This window comes from Microcaecilia unicolor, chromosome 11 (assembly GCF_901765095.1).
Source record: "Microcaecilia unicolor chromosome 11, aMicUni1.1, whole genome shotgun sequence".
Lineage (NCBI taxonomy): Eukaryota > Metazoa > Chordata > Amphibia > Gymnophiona > Siphonopidae > Microcaecilia > Microcaecilia unicolor.
This window is the reverse complement of record NC_044041.1, coordinates 175,081,776-175,095,350: the sequence shown is the minus strand read 5'-3', so window position 1 is coordinate 175,095,350 and position 13,575 is coordinate 175,081,776. Positions and strand designations below refer to the sequence as shown.

Here is a 13,575-nt window from a genome sequence, read left to right as displayed (position 1 = left end):
TGGGTAAATCGTGAGATCTGTGTGGTCCGTAGGATCTGTGTTTTACTCGGACCCCACAGCAGCATAGACCAATATTAACATCAGTATGAGTTGATTGTATTCCACTTTTGCTCCTGACTGCCCGCCTACTCACAAACTGGATTATTGAAGTAGTTAGGTGGGCATGAAGGACCGGGATGTTTAATGAGAGTGAGACAGATGATGAGGAGTGGTTTAGGAGATTGGTGGGAGGTGTTCCAAAAACCATTAGTAAAATGACTTTTTGTGCTTTTAAGAAATAGGGGAGGGGAGAACCTACCCAGAGCAGTAGTTGCAACTGGAGAGTTGCACGGGGACAGAAATCTAACCCATCCCCGCCACAAGTAATCTCCTCGATCCCAGCCCTTGCCGTGCCACAGGCATCGTAAACCTCGCCCCCTCCCCGGAGAAAGCCAGATTCTATAAGCAGTAAAAATACTAGTAAAAGTAACATAAATCATTTTCTTCTGTACTCTGCTAAGACAGCAGATGTACATTTCAGCATAGGACCCAAAGCAGTCCAAGCAAGTAAAGTCAGAAACAACAGAGTTTATAGCTAACTGTTCCACCACCCTTAGGATTCACCTTTGGGTTTAAAAAGCAAAACCATATGCATGTAAGGACTGGATAAATGAATTCAAAGAAAGTTTAAAGGAAATGCCCTTATTCCATATCATCAAGCTGATCAATCCATAGACTGGTGGTTGTGTCCATCTACCAGCAGGTGGAGATAGAGAGCAAACTTTTGCCTCCCTATATGTGGTCATGTGCTGCCGGAAACTCCCCAGTATGTTCTCTATCTCAGCAGGTGGTGGTCACACACAGCAGCAGCTCTGGCTAGGCCTCCAAGCCTAATCCTTAGGTTTTGTTGAGGCCTGGGGTTGAGGGCTCTTTTGAGCAAGTGCAAACCTGGTGGTGCCAGGTCCCTCCTTTTCTCCCCCCTCCCGCTGGCTCCGTTAAAAAAAAAAAAAAAAAAAATTTTAAACGTCCTTAAAGGCGTTTATTTCGACGTTTATTTAAACGTTCATTGCAGCTACTCACTGGGACACCAGTTCGTTACCGCTCGGAGCGGCAAGCAGGTAATTTTACCTTTTTATAGCGGGCAGGGGGTTCCCCGATTCTTCTCCTCGTGGCATATGGCGTCGGAGGGCGAGGGCGCAAAGGGTCGCTCCCCGGATCGCTTGAGCGCTTCTAGAGGGGATGCGGGGGTCTTACAGCCTGATTCGCCCTTGTTGGGTGACAGTTTCGTGACCGAGGAATGTCCCGGTCCTTTCTCCGGCGTGGCGGTTTTTCCCGCCATAAACGCCCATCCCCCGCTCCTCGCCTCCGCCATCTTGGCCGGCCACGCGGCTCGGACGGCTTCTTCGTGGGCCGCCCTTGAGGTTGGAGACATTAATGCCATGAACGCCCTTAATTTGGGTGACGGCACAAAGCGGCTAAAGTTAAGCGCCGTTCTTCCCGCGCGGCTCCTTCGCGGAGTGTCGCGCCGGACGCCATTTTGGATGCGCAGCATGTCTCTCCCCCGCTCTTGCGAGCGCCGGTTGAGGGTGCGTCTAGGGCTGTTGCCCAGGCTGCGGAAGTGCACAGTCTGGGGGGTTTCTCCCCCGAGTTTGTTTTGCTGCTGCATCAGGCTTTCCTCATGCAAAACGCTGCCCCTGCTCCCTCTTCTGGTAAAGAGGTTGAGGTTCCCAGAGGTAAACGCCCTCTGGTTGATTTCCAGGCCTTGGAGGACTTTGTCTCCTCCGATGTAGATGAGGGCAGCGTGTCTGAGGTCTCCCAACGGTCCTTTGCGGATTCCTTGGAGGAGATGGATTCCCGCTCGGATGGAGCGGATGACCCCTCTGCAGCGCGGCTTTTTAGCTCAGAGGATTTGCCCAACCTGTTAGTGCAGGCCATGGGCATTTTGAAGATTTCCTCTCCGGAGGACGTCTCTCCCTCAGCCCCTGTTGGCTCTGCCATTATGCTGGGGACGAAGCGCCCGCCTAGAACCTTCCTCGTGCATGATGCCATGCACACCTTAATTTCGGCTCAATGGGATGTCCCGGAAGCGAGCCTCAAAGTGGCTAGGGCTATGTCCCGCCTCTCTCCTTTACCTGAAAGTGAATGTGAGGCCTATCTGTGGCCTACCGTGGATTCTTTAATCACTGCGGTGACTAAGAAAACGGCTTTGCCGGTGGAAGGTGGCACAGCCCTAAAGGACGCCCAAGACAGAAGATTGGAGGCGGCCTTAAGGTCGTCCTTTGAGGCGACTGCTTTAAGTTTGCAGGCCTCGGTTTGCGGTGCCTATGTGGCCAGGGCGTGCCTGACTATGGTGCAGCGGGCTTCCCCCTCGGATCATTCCTTGAGGGCTGATTGGCCGGCCCTGGAATCGGGCTTAGCCTATTTGGCAGACTTGCTGTATGTTGTCTTGAGAGCCTCAGCTAAAGGCATGGCTCAGACAGTCTCTGCGCGGCGGTGGCTTTGGCTGCAACATTGGTCTGCTGACCACGCCTCTAAATCCCGCCTGGCTTGATTGCCTTTTAAAGGCAAGCTGCTCTTTGGGGTCGAGCTGGACAAAATCGTGACCGATCTCGGCACGTCTAAGGGCAAGAGGTTACCAGAGGTCAGGGCTCGGGCTAGTACCCGTCCCGGTCCCTCCAGAGGACGGTTTCAGGAAGCCCGTCGGTACCGCCCGGGCAGGCCGAGCTCCTCTGCTCCCTCTTCCTTCAAGAGGAATTTCTCCCCCAAGCAGCATTCCTTTCGCAGAGACCGCCGTCCCGGAGCTGCTCCCTCCGGTCCTCCCCCAGGGTCTCGTACCCAGTGACGGGGCCTTGGTCCACGCCCCAGTGCAGATTGGAGGACGGCTGTCCTCGTTTCGGGGTGAGCGGACCACAGTAACTTCACACGCTTGGGTGCTGGAAGTCATCAGAGATGGCTACAAGCTAGAGTTCTGCCGACCCTTAAGAGACGGGTTTGTACTCTCTCCCTGCAAGTCTCCGGTCAAAGCTGTGGCAGTGCAGCAGACCTTGGACAACCTGATCCGCCTGGGTGCGGTCGTTCCGGTGCCAAAAGATCAGATTGGCAAGGGACGTTACTCCATTTACTTTGTGGTACCAAAGAAAGGAGATTCTGTCCGGCCTATCCTCGACCTCAAAGGGGTCAATCGGGCCTTGAAAGTGCGGCACTTTCGCATGGAGACTCTCCGCTCTGTTATAGCGGCAGTGAAGGCAGGAGAGTTCTTGGCTTCCTTGGGCATCAAGGAAGCGTACCTGCATATTCCCATCTGGCCTCCTCTCCAACGCTTTCTGCGTTTTACAGTCCTGAGACGACACTTCCAGTTCAGAGCCCTCCCTTTCGGGTTGGCTACTGCTCCGCGGAGCTTTTCCAAAGTAATGGGGGTCATAGCGGCCTTCCTGCTAAAGGAAGAAGTACAAGTCCATCCTTATCTGGACGACTGGTTGATCCGAGCCCCCTCTTATGCAGAGTGCGGCAAAGCTATGGACCGGGTAGTTGCTCTTTTGAGCTCCCTGGGATGGATCATTAACTGGAAGAAGAGCCAGCTGCGCCCGACTCAGTCCCGGGAGTATCTGGGAGTTCGATTCGACACCCAAGTGGGCAGAGTGTTCCTGCCAGACAATCGGATTGTCAAGCTTCAGGCTCAGGTGGACTAGTTCCTAGTAGCCTCTCCTATTCGGGCTTCGGACTACGTGCAGCTGTTGGGCTCTATGACGGCCACGATGGAAGTAGTGCCCTGGGCCAGGGCTCATATGAGACCACTACAGCTATCTCTGCTGTTGCGCTGGACTCCGATGTCGGAGGATTATGCTGTGCGCCTTCCCTTGGACCCAGCAGTGCGCAAGCCGCTGAGCTGGTGGACGCAGACAGACAAGTTGTCTGCAGGAATGCCTCTGGTGACCCCGGAGTGGATTGTCGTCACGACAGACGCCTCTTTGATGGGCTGGGGAGCCCAATGCTTGGGAAGGACAGCGCAGGGGCTCTGGTCTCCTGCAGAGGCAAGTGGTCTATCAACCTCCTGGAACTCAGAGCCATTCGGTTGGTGTTATTGGAGTTCATCCCGGTACTGGTGTTGAAGCCTGTACGGGTCCTGTCGGACAATGCCACGGCTGTGGCCTATATCAACCGCCAGGGAGGTACCAAGAGCGCCCCTCTAGCCAAGGAGGCTATGAATCTATGCCAGTGGGCGGCAGCGAACCTGGAGCAGCTTTCAGCGGCCCACATTGCCGGAGTCATGAATGTCAAGGCGGACTTTCTCAGTCGCCATACTTTGGAGCCCGGAGAGCGGCAGCTATCTGCTCAGGCGTTCTTGGACATCACGAAGCGCTGGGGCCAGCCGAGCCTAGATCTGATGGCGTCATCGGCCAATTGCCAAGTGCCGCGCTTTTTCAGCAGAGGACGGGACCCTCGATCCCTGGGAGTAGATGCTCTTCTCCAACAGTGGCCGACACAAGAGCTCCTCTATGTGTTCCCGCCCTGGCCCATGTTGGGCAGGGTGCTAGACCGGGTGGCAAAGCATCCCGGCAGGGTAATCCTGGTGGGCCCGGATTGGCCCAGACGTCCCTGGTATGCGGACTTGATCAGGCTCTCAGTCGACGATCCTCTGCGGCTGTCAGTGGAGCAGGGCCTGTTACATCAGGGTCCCGTGGTGATGGAGGATCCCTCCCCCTTTGGGCTTACGGCCTGGCTATTGAGCGGCAGCGTCTGAGGAAGAAGGGCTTCTCAGACAAGGTCATCGCCACTATGCTAAGAGCGAGGAAGCGCTCTACTTCTACTGCTTACGCCAGGGTTTGGCGTATATTTGCAGCGTGGTGTGAAGCAGGCTCACTTTCTCCCTTCACTGCTCCAATTTCTTCAGTGTTGGCGTTCCTGCAAGAAGGTCTGGAGAAAGGCCTGTCGCTCAGTTCCCTTAAAGTCCAGGTAGCGGCTCTGGCTTGCTTCAGGGGCCGCCTGATGGGTGCTTCCCTGGCTTCGCAGCCAGATGTGGTGCGCTTTCTCAAGGGAGTTAATCACCTGCGCCCTCCTCTGCGCTCAGTGGTGCCTGCGTGGAATCTCAACCTGGTGCTAAGAGCATTGCAGAAGCCGCCTTTTGAACCCTTGTCAAGGGCATCTCTGAAAGACCTGACGTTGAAAGCAGTCTTTTTGGTGGCTATCACTTCAGCCAGAAGAGTTTCCGAGCTCCAGGCGCTCTCATGTCGAGAGCCTTTTCTGCAGTTCACTGAGGCAGGAGTGACTATTCGCACAGTGCCTTCCTTCCTGCCCAAGATTGTTTCTCGCTTCCATGTGAATCAGCAGCTCTGTCTCCCTTCCTTTCGTAGGGAGGTCTACCCAGAGGAGTACTCTGCTCTTAAATATCTGGATGTGAGGCGAGTCATCATCAGATACTTGGAAGTGACCAATGATTTCCGGAAATCGGATCATCTGTTTGTCCTGTGTGCAGGTCCTCGTAAGGGTCTGCAGGCTGCTAAGCCTACGGTGGCAAGATGGGTCAAGGAAGCCATTGCAGCGGCTTATGTGGCCGCAGGGAAGGTGCCGCCTATCCAGCTGAAGGCTCACTCCACGAGAGCTCAGGCGGCCTCGATGGCAGAGGTCGGATCCGTCTCCTTGGAAGAGATATGCGAGGCGGCAACTTGGGCTTCGGCTCATACATTCTCCAAGCATTACCGTTTGACGGTGGCTGCACGGGCGGAGGCCCGGTTTGGAGCTTCAGTGTTGAGGTCAGGGATGTCAATGTCCCGCCCTGGGTGAGTACTGCTTCGGTACATCCCACCAGTCTATGGATTGATCAGCTTGATGATATGGAAGGTAAAATTATGTATAATCATACCTGATAATTTTCTTTCCATTAATCATAGCTGATCAATCCATAGCCCCTCCCAGATATCTGTACTGTTTTTATTCTGATTGCATTTCAGCTGCAAGTTTAGTCTTCAGTTACTTCAGAAAGACTTCGTGTTCAAGTTTTTTCACTTGGATTCTTCAAGAGTTGAGACGAGTTTGTGTTACAGTGAGCTGCTGCATTCCTCTCCCCCCCGTTTTACGGGGCTGGATTGAGACATAAATTCTGCCGGCACTCCCTCCCGCTTCGTGCGGCTGTAGGGCAGCTTTGTACCCCTCCCTCTTCGGCGGTGTTGGGGTCAGTCAGCTCCTCCCGCGGTTGCGGTTGCAGGATAAGCCAGATCCCCCCGCATCGGCGGGTGTGGTGTCCCTCCCCCGCTCCGCGGGGATGAGCTGGACGGATTCCCCTCCCCCACTTGTGTGGGGATGAGCTGGGTTAATTCCCCTCCCCCGTTTCGGCGGTGGTGAGCTGGGCAGAGTGTCCCTTCGTGGGTGTAATTCTCTAAGTGCTGAGTCCTGCGGATGGAGCTTTGATATCGACATACTGAGGAGTTTCCGGCAGCACATGACCACATATAGGGAGGCAAAAGTTTGCTCTCTATCTCCACCTGCTGGTAGATGGACACAACCACCAGTCTATGGATTGATCAGCTATGATTAATGGAAAGAAAATTATCAGGTATGATTATACATAATTTTACCATATGTAATACTTGGTAGCAATAAGAAAACGGTGATGGAATATTCACATAGCAAGCATCTTGAGGCAACAGATTTATTTTCTACTGAACATAATTAACTTTGTATGAACTTGGTGGCTAATGGTGTGCTGAACTGGACAATGTTGGCACATTTAGACTGATGCTGGACAAAACTTCTGCATGAAGGAAGCCCTCTGAAAAAGTAATAAAAAAAAAAAAAAGCAAGTGCATTTGTGTAATATACTATCACAATCCACAAAACAAAAGGAGCAAGTTCCCATCTGCCATCTTTTTCTTTTGATGTGGGCACAGGTGAAAAATAAAGGTTTTAAATGCTCCCAGGTTTCAACCTAATTCATGTTTAATGTGGGTTATAAATAGATACATGATGGCAGATAAGAGCTGTATGGCCCATCTGTCCATCCTCAGTAACCACTAACTTTTCCTCTTCCTAAAAAATCCCACGTGTCTGTCTCATGCCTTCTTAAACTCTGACACAGTCTTCGTCTCCTCGACCTCCACCGGGAGGCCATTCCAGGCATCCACCACCCTTTCCGTGAAAGATTATTTCATCGGATTCGTCCTAAGCCCGTTTCCTCTTAACTTCATCTCATGCCCTCATTCCAGAGGTTTCCTTCATTTGCAAAAGGCTCACCTCCTGTACATTAACACCACTGAGGTATTTAAACATCTTTATCATATCCTTTTCTCTCCCGCCTCTCTTCCAGCATATACATGTTGAGGTTCATGAGCCTGTCCCTATCTGTTTTATGATCGAGACCGCTGACCAATTTTGTAACCGCCCTCTGGATTGACTTCATCCTATTTATATCTTTCTGTAAGTGCGATCTCCAGAATTGCACATAGTATTCTAAATGGGGCCTCATCAGAGACTTGTATAAGGGCACCATCACTTCTTTTTTTCCTGCTGGTCATCCCTCTCCTTATGCACCCGAGCATCCTTCTGGCTTTGAGCATCGCCTTTTCTACCTGTTTGGCCACTACCTTAATTGCCCCCAAGTCCCTGCTCTTCTTTCGTACGTAGAAGCTCTTCCAAAACTCTGAATGTTGATTCTTATAACATGATGTCTGTTTTAGTGGTCCTTTACCAGGAGAAAAAAATCTCTGCACAAATATAACAGTGCTAGGGTGTCCCTATAACCAGCCCCTCCAAATGACACACTCATTATGATTTATAACAAATTACTACTCTACCTGTGAAAAGTTATTCCATTATTAAACTTCCTTTGCACAAGCTGGCATTTTTGAAAATGTAAGTGAGATTAAATAAAAATGCCACCAACAATAAAGAACGACAACATGGATGTAGCAGCTCATAGGTTTGCTTGCTTTGTTTTCAGTGTACGGCAATGATGGTATCGTGATGAAGGGGAAACAGAGACTAACCTAAATGGCTTCAACTTTTTATCATCCCTACTGTAGCCATCCACTTCCCTTCCAGCTCTGGGTGCCCTCCTAGCACGTACGTCAAGGCACCCTAGTGGTCTAGTAGCTTCTTGGGGGCAGGAAAGATCCCCACTCTTTCCTGCCCGCTACCGCTTCCCCGAATCCTCTCGCTGTGGAGACAAGAGGATCAGCACCGTGGCAGCGGGGAGGAAAGAATGGGGATCTTTTCCTGCCCCGAAAAAGCCACTAGACCACCAGGATACCTTGAGGTATGTGCTGGGAGGGCACCCTGCGCTTGGAGGAAGGAAGGCATTTCTGCAGGGATCTCGCAGGACCCAGGTCCATCTCCTGGGTCCATCCCCATAGGATCCCCACAGACCTAGAGGGGATACCTATGGGAATCCCGCTCCCATGCAGCTCTCTAGTTGCAACCCTAACCATGGTGCCGGGTAAGCTAGAGGTTCCTTTTGATCTTTATCTGCTCTGTTACTGTGTCTCAGATTGGGATCCTGGTATAATAAAAGGCCCTCATTATATAATCCAGGGAGGTTTAAAAGGACAGGAGGTAGCAGGGATGTGCTTTTTCCATTACGTGGGCTGAAGCCAGTAGACGGAGCTTGCTGCCACATTGAGTCACCCAAAGCAATAGCAAATGCTTATTATTAAAATAATATAAAGCGCTTATTAGAAATAATGGACTGCCTATGTGTGGTCCATCTGTAAAAAGTCTAAAGCTGTTCCAGTTGGATAAGCAGTGCTTTAAAAGGTGGAGGATAAAGGATTTTATTTATTTTTTTAATTTATTTTACATCCCACATCGCAAGCAAACTTGGGTTGGATGTGGCTTACATGTGAAAAAGCTGAGTGTAGGGGTTTTAGGTCTGAGAAGGAGTAAAGTGTAGTTCATTTTTCAGTGGTCAGTGTAAGTGAGGATGTCATACTGCGTCTCTGTACTGTGAGCATGAAGTACTTGCAACATTTTGTTTGGCTTTGTTGAAGGAAATGGGCCAAAATAAATGGCAGGGTATGAGGTTTGTTGAGGGGAAGATACATTGCATGTTATCAGCAGTCCAGCACAATTATTATTTCTGTGCCAAATAATATTGAGGTTTGTGTGAAATAGCATTCCAGCATGTGTTCAGAATACATGTGCTTTAAAACCCTGTGCAGAGCTAGCTTTCCAGATACCAACAATATATTTTCATGTAATTCCCAACTTCTGATACAATTTTTTTGGTTTGTTTTTTTTGTGAGCAAACTATAGCTGCTGTCACGTCAGGGTTTCCGGTGTGCTCCCCCACGTTACCGCACACTTTTGCATACAACATATTTGCATACTGTTTGATTCCCTATATTGGAGAGCAACACTTTTTTTTTTCTTTACACTTGCATTAGAACCCACATGTTGAGATGTGTTACAGCTGTGTGCTAAATCTTCAGGTTTACTGGGAGGGATTATATAACTCTCACAAAAAGTAATATGTTCAAAACATTTAAGGGTCATGAGGTACTTGTTGCAGCATTGATTACTACCCTGTTTCCCCGAAAGTAAGACATCTCCCGAAAATAAGACCTAGTAGAGGTTTTCCTGAATTGGTAGATATAAGGCCTCCCCCGAAAGTAAGACCTAGCAAACTTCTGTTTGAAAGCAGGGCCGCCGAGAGCCGGACAAGGCCGCACCCGGGCCGCCCCCCCTCCACCCACCCTCCATCGCTCCCGGAACTAACCTTAAACGCCTCCTTTCACCTTTGCAGCAAGCAGCAGCAGGGCAGACCTCTCCTTCCTTCCGTGCCCCACCCTCGCGGACGTTACATCAGGCGAGGGCGGGACACGGAAGGAAGGAGTGCCTGCCCTGCTGCTGCTTGCTGCGAAGGTGAAAGGAGGCATTTAAGGTTAGTTCCGGGAGCGACGGAGGGCAGGCGGGCCAACCCCGATCCAACCCCGATGTTTCCCCGAAAAATAAGACAGCCCCTGAAAATAAGACCTAGCGCATTTTTGGGGGCAAAAATTAATATAAGACAGTGTCTTATTTTCGGGGAAACACGGTATATTGAAAACTCTTCTTGTTTCCTAAGTTGCGGCTGAAAGGTTGGAGCCTGATCTGTGTTAAGTTTTGATTTACTTATGTTGGTTTGTGAATGGATATTTTATTTTGTCAATGCTAAATAAAGATCTTTATAAATTAAAAAAAAAATCTTGGTTTACTATATCAGTCCATCGGTTGGAATATATAATCCTGGGGCTTGCCAAATACAGCGCTGCTAGGATGTCCCTATAAGCAGCCCCTCGAAATGACATAATGATTATGATTTTAGAACTAATTAGTAATCTAACCGATGAAAGGTTATTCCATTGTGATAACTCCTCTATGCTGCACAAGCTGGCGTGTTTCAAAATATAACTGAGATAAAGTTAAAAAATGCTGTTAACAATGAACGATAATGTGGATGCAGTAGCTGATAGTTTGCTTTCTTTTGGGTGTACCAACATGGCGCTCCTGGGGAGTGGGGAGGCTTCAGCCTTGTGACGTCAGGCCGTCTCCTGTCAAATCCAACCTACTGATACATTGCAGGATAAGAAGGAAACAAAAGGAGGACTGGGTTGAACTGAGAGCAAGGTGGTCTTGGTAGAGAGGGAGAGGAAGAAAATCTTCTCATGTTTATGCACAGTGGCCCTTTTCTTTTGTGCCCCAGCAGTCCTCTTCTGCTGCTTTTGGCTTACAGTACATAAGTATTGTCACACTGGGACAGACCAAAGGTCCATCAAGCCCAGCATCCTGTTTCCAACAGTGGCCAATCCAGGTCACAAATATCTAGTAAGATCCCGAAAAAGTTCAATACATTTTATGTTGCTTATCCCAGAAATAGCTGTGGATTTTCCCCAAGTAGCTTATTTAGAACCGGAACTTGGATGAAGCACCATAAGCCTTCGTTTTCAACTACTGTAAGATTTTTTTCCCCCTCTATTCAAGCCTTTTCCCAACTTGCTTTTAGTCTAGTTGTAGGAGTGACTATCCTTTGCTGGGTGCGACTCCAGGAACCCCACAATCTTGAGTCCTAAATCTTGCCATTAGGTGGCACCGCTGCATGTTCAGACTCTGCTGCCTCAGTTTACAGCATCACTAATAGACCCAAGAAGATGACCTGAACCAGAAATCAAATCCATATTTCTCTGCATTTTGGTGCCTAGCTCAGCCTTTTTTTTTTGTTTTGTTCCATTTGTACCCCGTGCTTTCCCATTCATGGCAGGCTCAATGCGGCTTACATATTTTATACAGGTACTTATTTGTACCTGGGGCAATGGAGGGTTAAGTGTCTTGCCCAGAGTCACATGGAGCTGCCTGTGCCTGAAGTGGGAATCGAACTCAGTTCCCCAGGACCAAAGTCCACCACCCTAACCACTAGGCCACTCCTCCACACTTTTGAGGGAGGGTGGCAGCTCTGCATCTTTGTTCATGGTCAAACAGATAACTGGAGCTGCCAGAATATTATGTGTGGTCCAAAGAATCCTTCCATCATCTTGTCCTAATTTCCAAATACACCTACAAATGTGTATTCTTTGACAGGATGCACTTTCTGACCAATGAAACAGGTAATGAGGACTCTTTTTGTGAACTGCATAAATAAATGTATAGAGAGAGGCTGGGGGGAGTAAAAGTAACCATTTGGATCTTTTATTTATTTTTTTTTTAACCAATGGCTAGAAAATTGTGTTTAGCTCCTACTGTGTTAAAGCAAGTGTCAATTGAGGGTTTGTTTTCCCTTCAATGTCTACAGGTGATACCTCAGTCCTTGCGGGTATCTACGGTCCAGCAGAAGTTAAAGTTAGTAAGGAAATCTTTGACAAAGCGACACTGGAAGTCATCCTGAAACCAAAAATCGGGTTACCAGGTACAGTGCAAAAGTGCGTGGGTGGAATTGTACCATAGCTATGATATTTCACTTTGTTGGAGCTACAGAAGAGAACTTGGCATGTGCTTCTCTGTTTCTGATGGCGTACATAGTATGGAACGAGGTCTTATGTGAATGGAACGTGTGGAATGCAGCGTGTTTGCATTTGAGATGGTGGAAGAGACAGCAGAAACAGTTCATGTCAGCCTTGAGCCTTCACAACCTCTTTCCTCTCAATCCCCAGCTGTACAGGAGAAGAACCAAGAGCAGATCATCCGAAACACATGTGAAGCTGTTGTGCTTACAACTCTGCATCCCAGAACCTCCATCACTATTGTCCTACAGGTAGTCAGTGATGCAGGCTCTGTATCCTTTCTCTGAAGGTGAATAGTTTTGGTTCCTTGATAGATCAATGAGTTGGGCCTCTTATTCCCAAAGTGAAAATCCCTTTGCAGAGTAATCCTCCCTCTTGTGAACTTTCACCTTGACGTTCACCGCTAAACGCTTGGGTGGGGGGGGGAGCTGACAGATACTAACATACTGTTGATTTCTAGCAAAATGAGGTTAATTGGAAATATTTGGAAAGGGAATTTTAAAACAAGGATAGGCTATAGGAAGTGTTCACAGGATTGATGGATGAATGGAATAGACAGCCAGGGGAGGTCTCATGGCAAAAATAGCAATTTAAGAAAGCATAGGCCAGGTATAGAGCTTTTTATTTATTTATTTGTTTTTTTGTTTCATTTGTATCCCACATTTTCCCACCTATTTGCAGACTCAATGTGGCTTACAATAATACATCATGACAAGCGTCAATCAAGAGTAGATAATTACATAGTAACATAGTAAATGACGGCAGAAAAAGACCTGCAAGGTCCATCCAGTCTGCCCAACAAGACAAACTCATATGTGCTACTTTTTGTGTATACCCTACTTTGATTTGTACCTGTCCTCTTCAGGGCACAGACCGTATAAGTCTGTCCAGCACTATCCCCGCCTCCCAACCACCAGCCCCGCCTCCCACCACTGGCTCTGGCACAGACCGTATAAGTCTGCCCAGCACTATCCTTGCCTCCCACCACCGGCTGGCTCTGCCATCCAATCTCGGCTAAGCTCCTTAGGATCCATTGGTTACATAAAGAACAAGAGTAACATAATGGATATAAACAATTCAATAAAGCATACAAATTATCAAGTAATTAGTAAAGTGTTGGAATTCCTATTATTTTTAGTAGTGAGGAAGCAAAAGATGAAGACTGGTAGAGGTGCAGAGGATCCTTAACAGTGGAGCAACAAGGTGTAAATGCCCAGGATTTCTGGCAGTGAGGATGGAATGGGTAAAGCCCAGTGTTAGGGAACTCAAACAGCATGAGAGATGGATAGTGACTGGATGGGTCTGGGTGTCTGTATCTGCTAGAAGCTAGTCAAAAAGTGTATTGTCGGTCCAGAAAGGTGTTTGTCTTTTCTACATTCAATTGGACTAACGTAGTAACTACACTCCTTTATTTGCCTTGTGGATATCTGTTTGTTTCTTTGTCTGTAAGGATAGTTATAGTTGCGAGAAAGATTTGTCAGGGTGAAAAACACTACTTTCCATCCCTTTTATTTGGATTTTGGCATGAAATTCAATATATCTTAATTGTGTGTGGGGGGGGGGGGGGGGGGGGGGGAATGGGTTTAGATGTGTAGTATTCTCAAGTGACCTGAGGAGGGCAGCAGTGCACCAC

The 13,575-nt window shown here is 48.7% G+C and overlaps 1 protein-coding gene across 1 annotated transcript in view; it reads left to right on the top strand.

Annotated features, from left to right (window-relative positions):
* EXOSC5 (exosome component 5) overlaps positions 1-13,575 on the top strand; it is a 52,128-nt gene that overhangs the window by 1,666 nt on the left and 36,887 nt on the right. The window contains exons 2-3 of the mRNA XM_030217403.1: positions 11,735-11,848; positions 12,093-12,214. Of these exons, the coding sequence (XP_030073263.1) occupies positions 11,735-11,848; positions 12,093-12,214 (236 nt within the window). The remainder of the gene's footprint in view (positions 1-11,734; positions 11,849-12,092; positions 12,215-13,575) is intronic.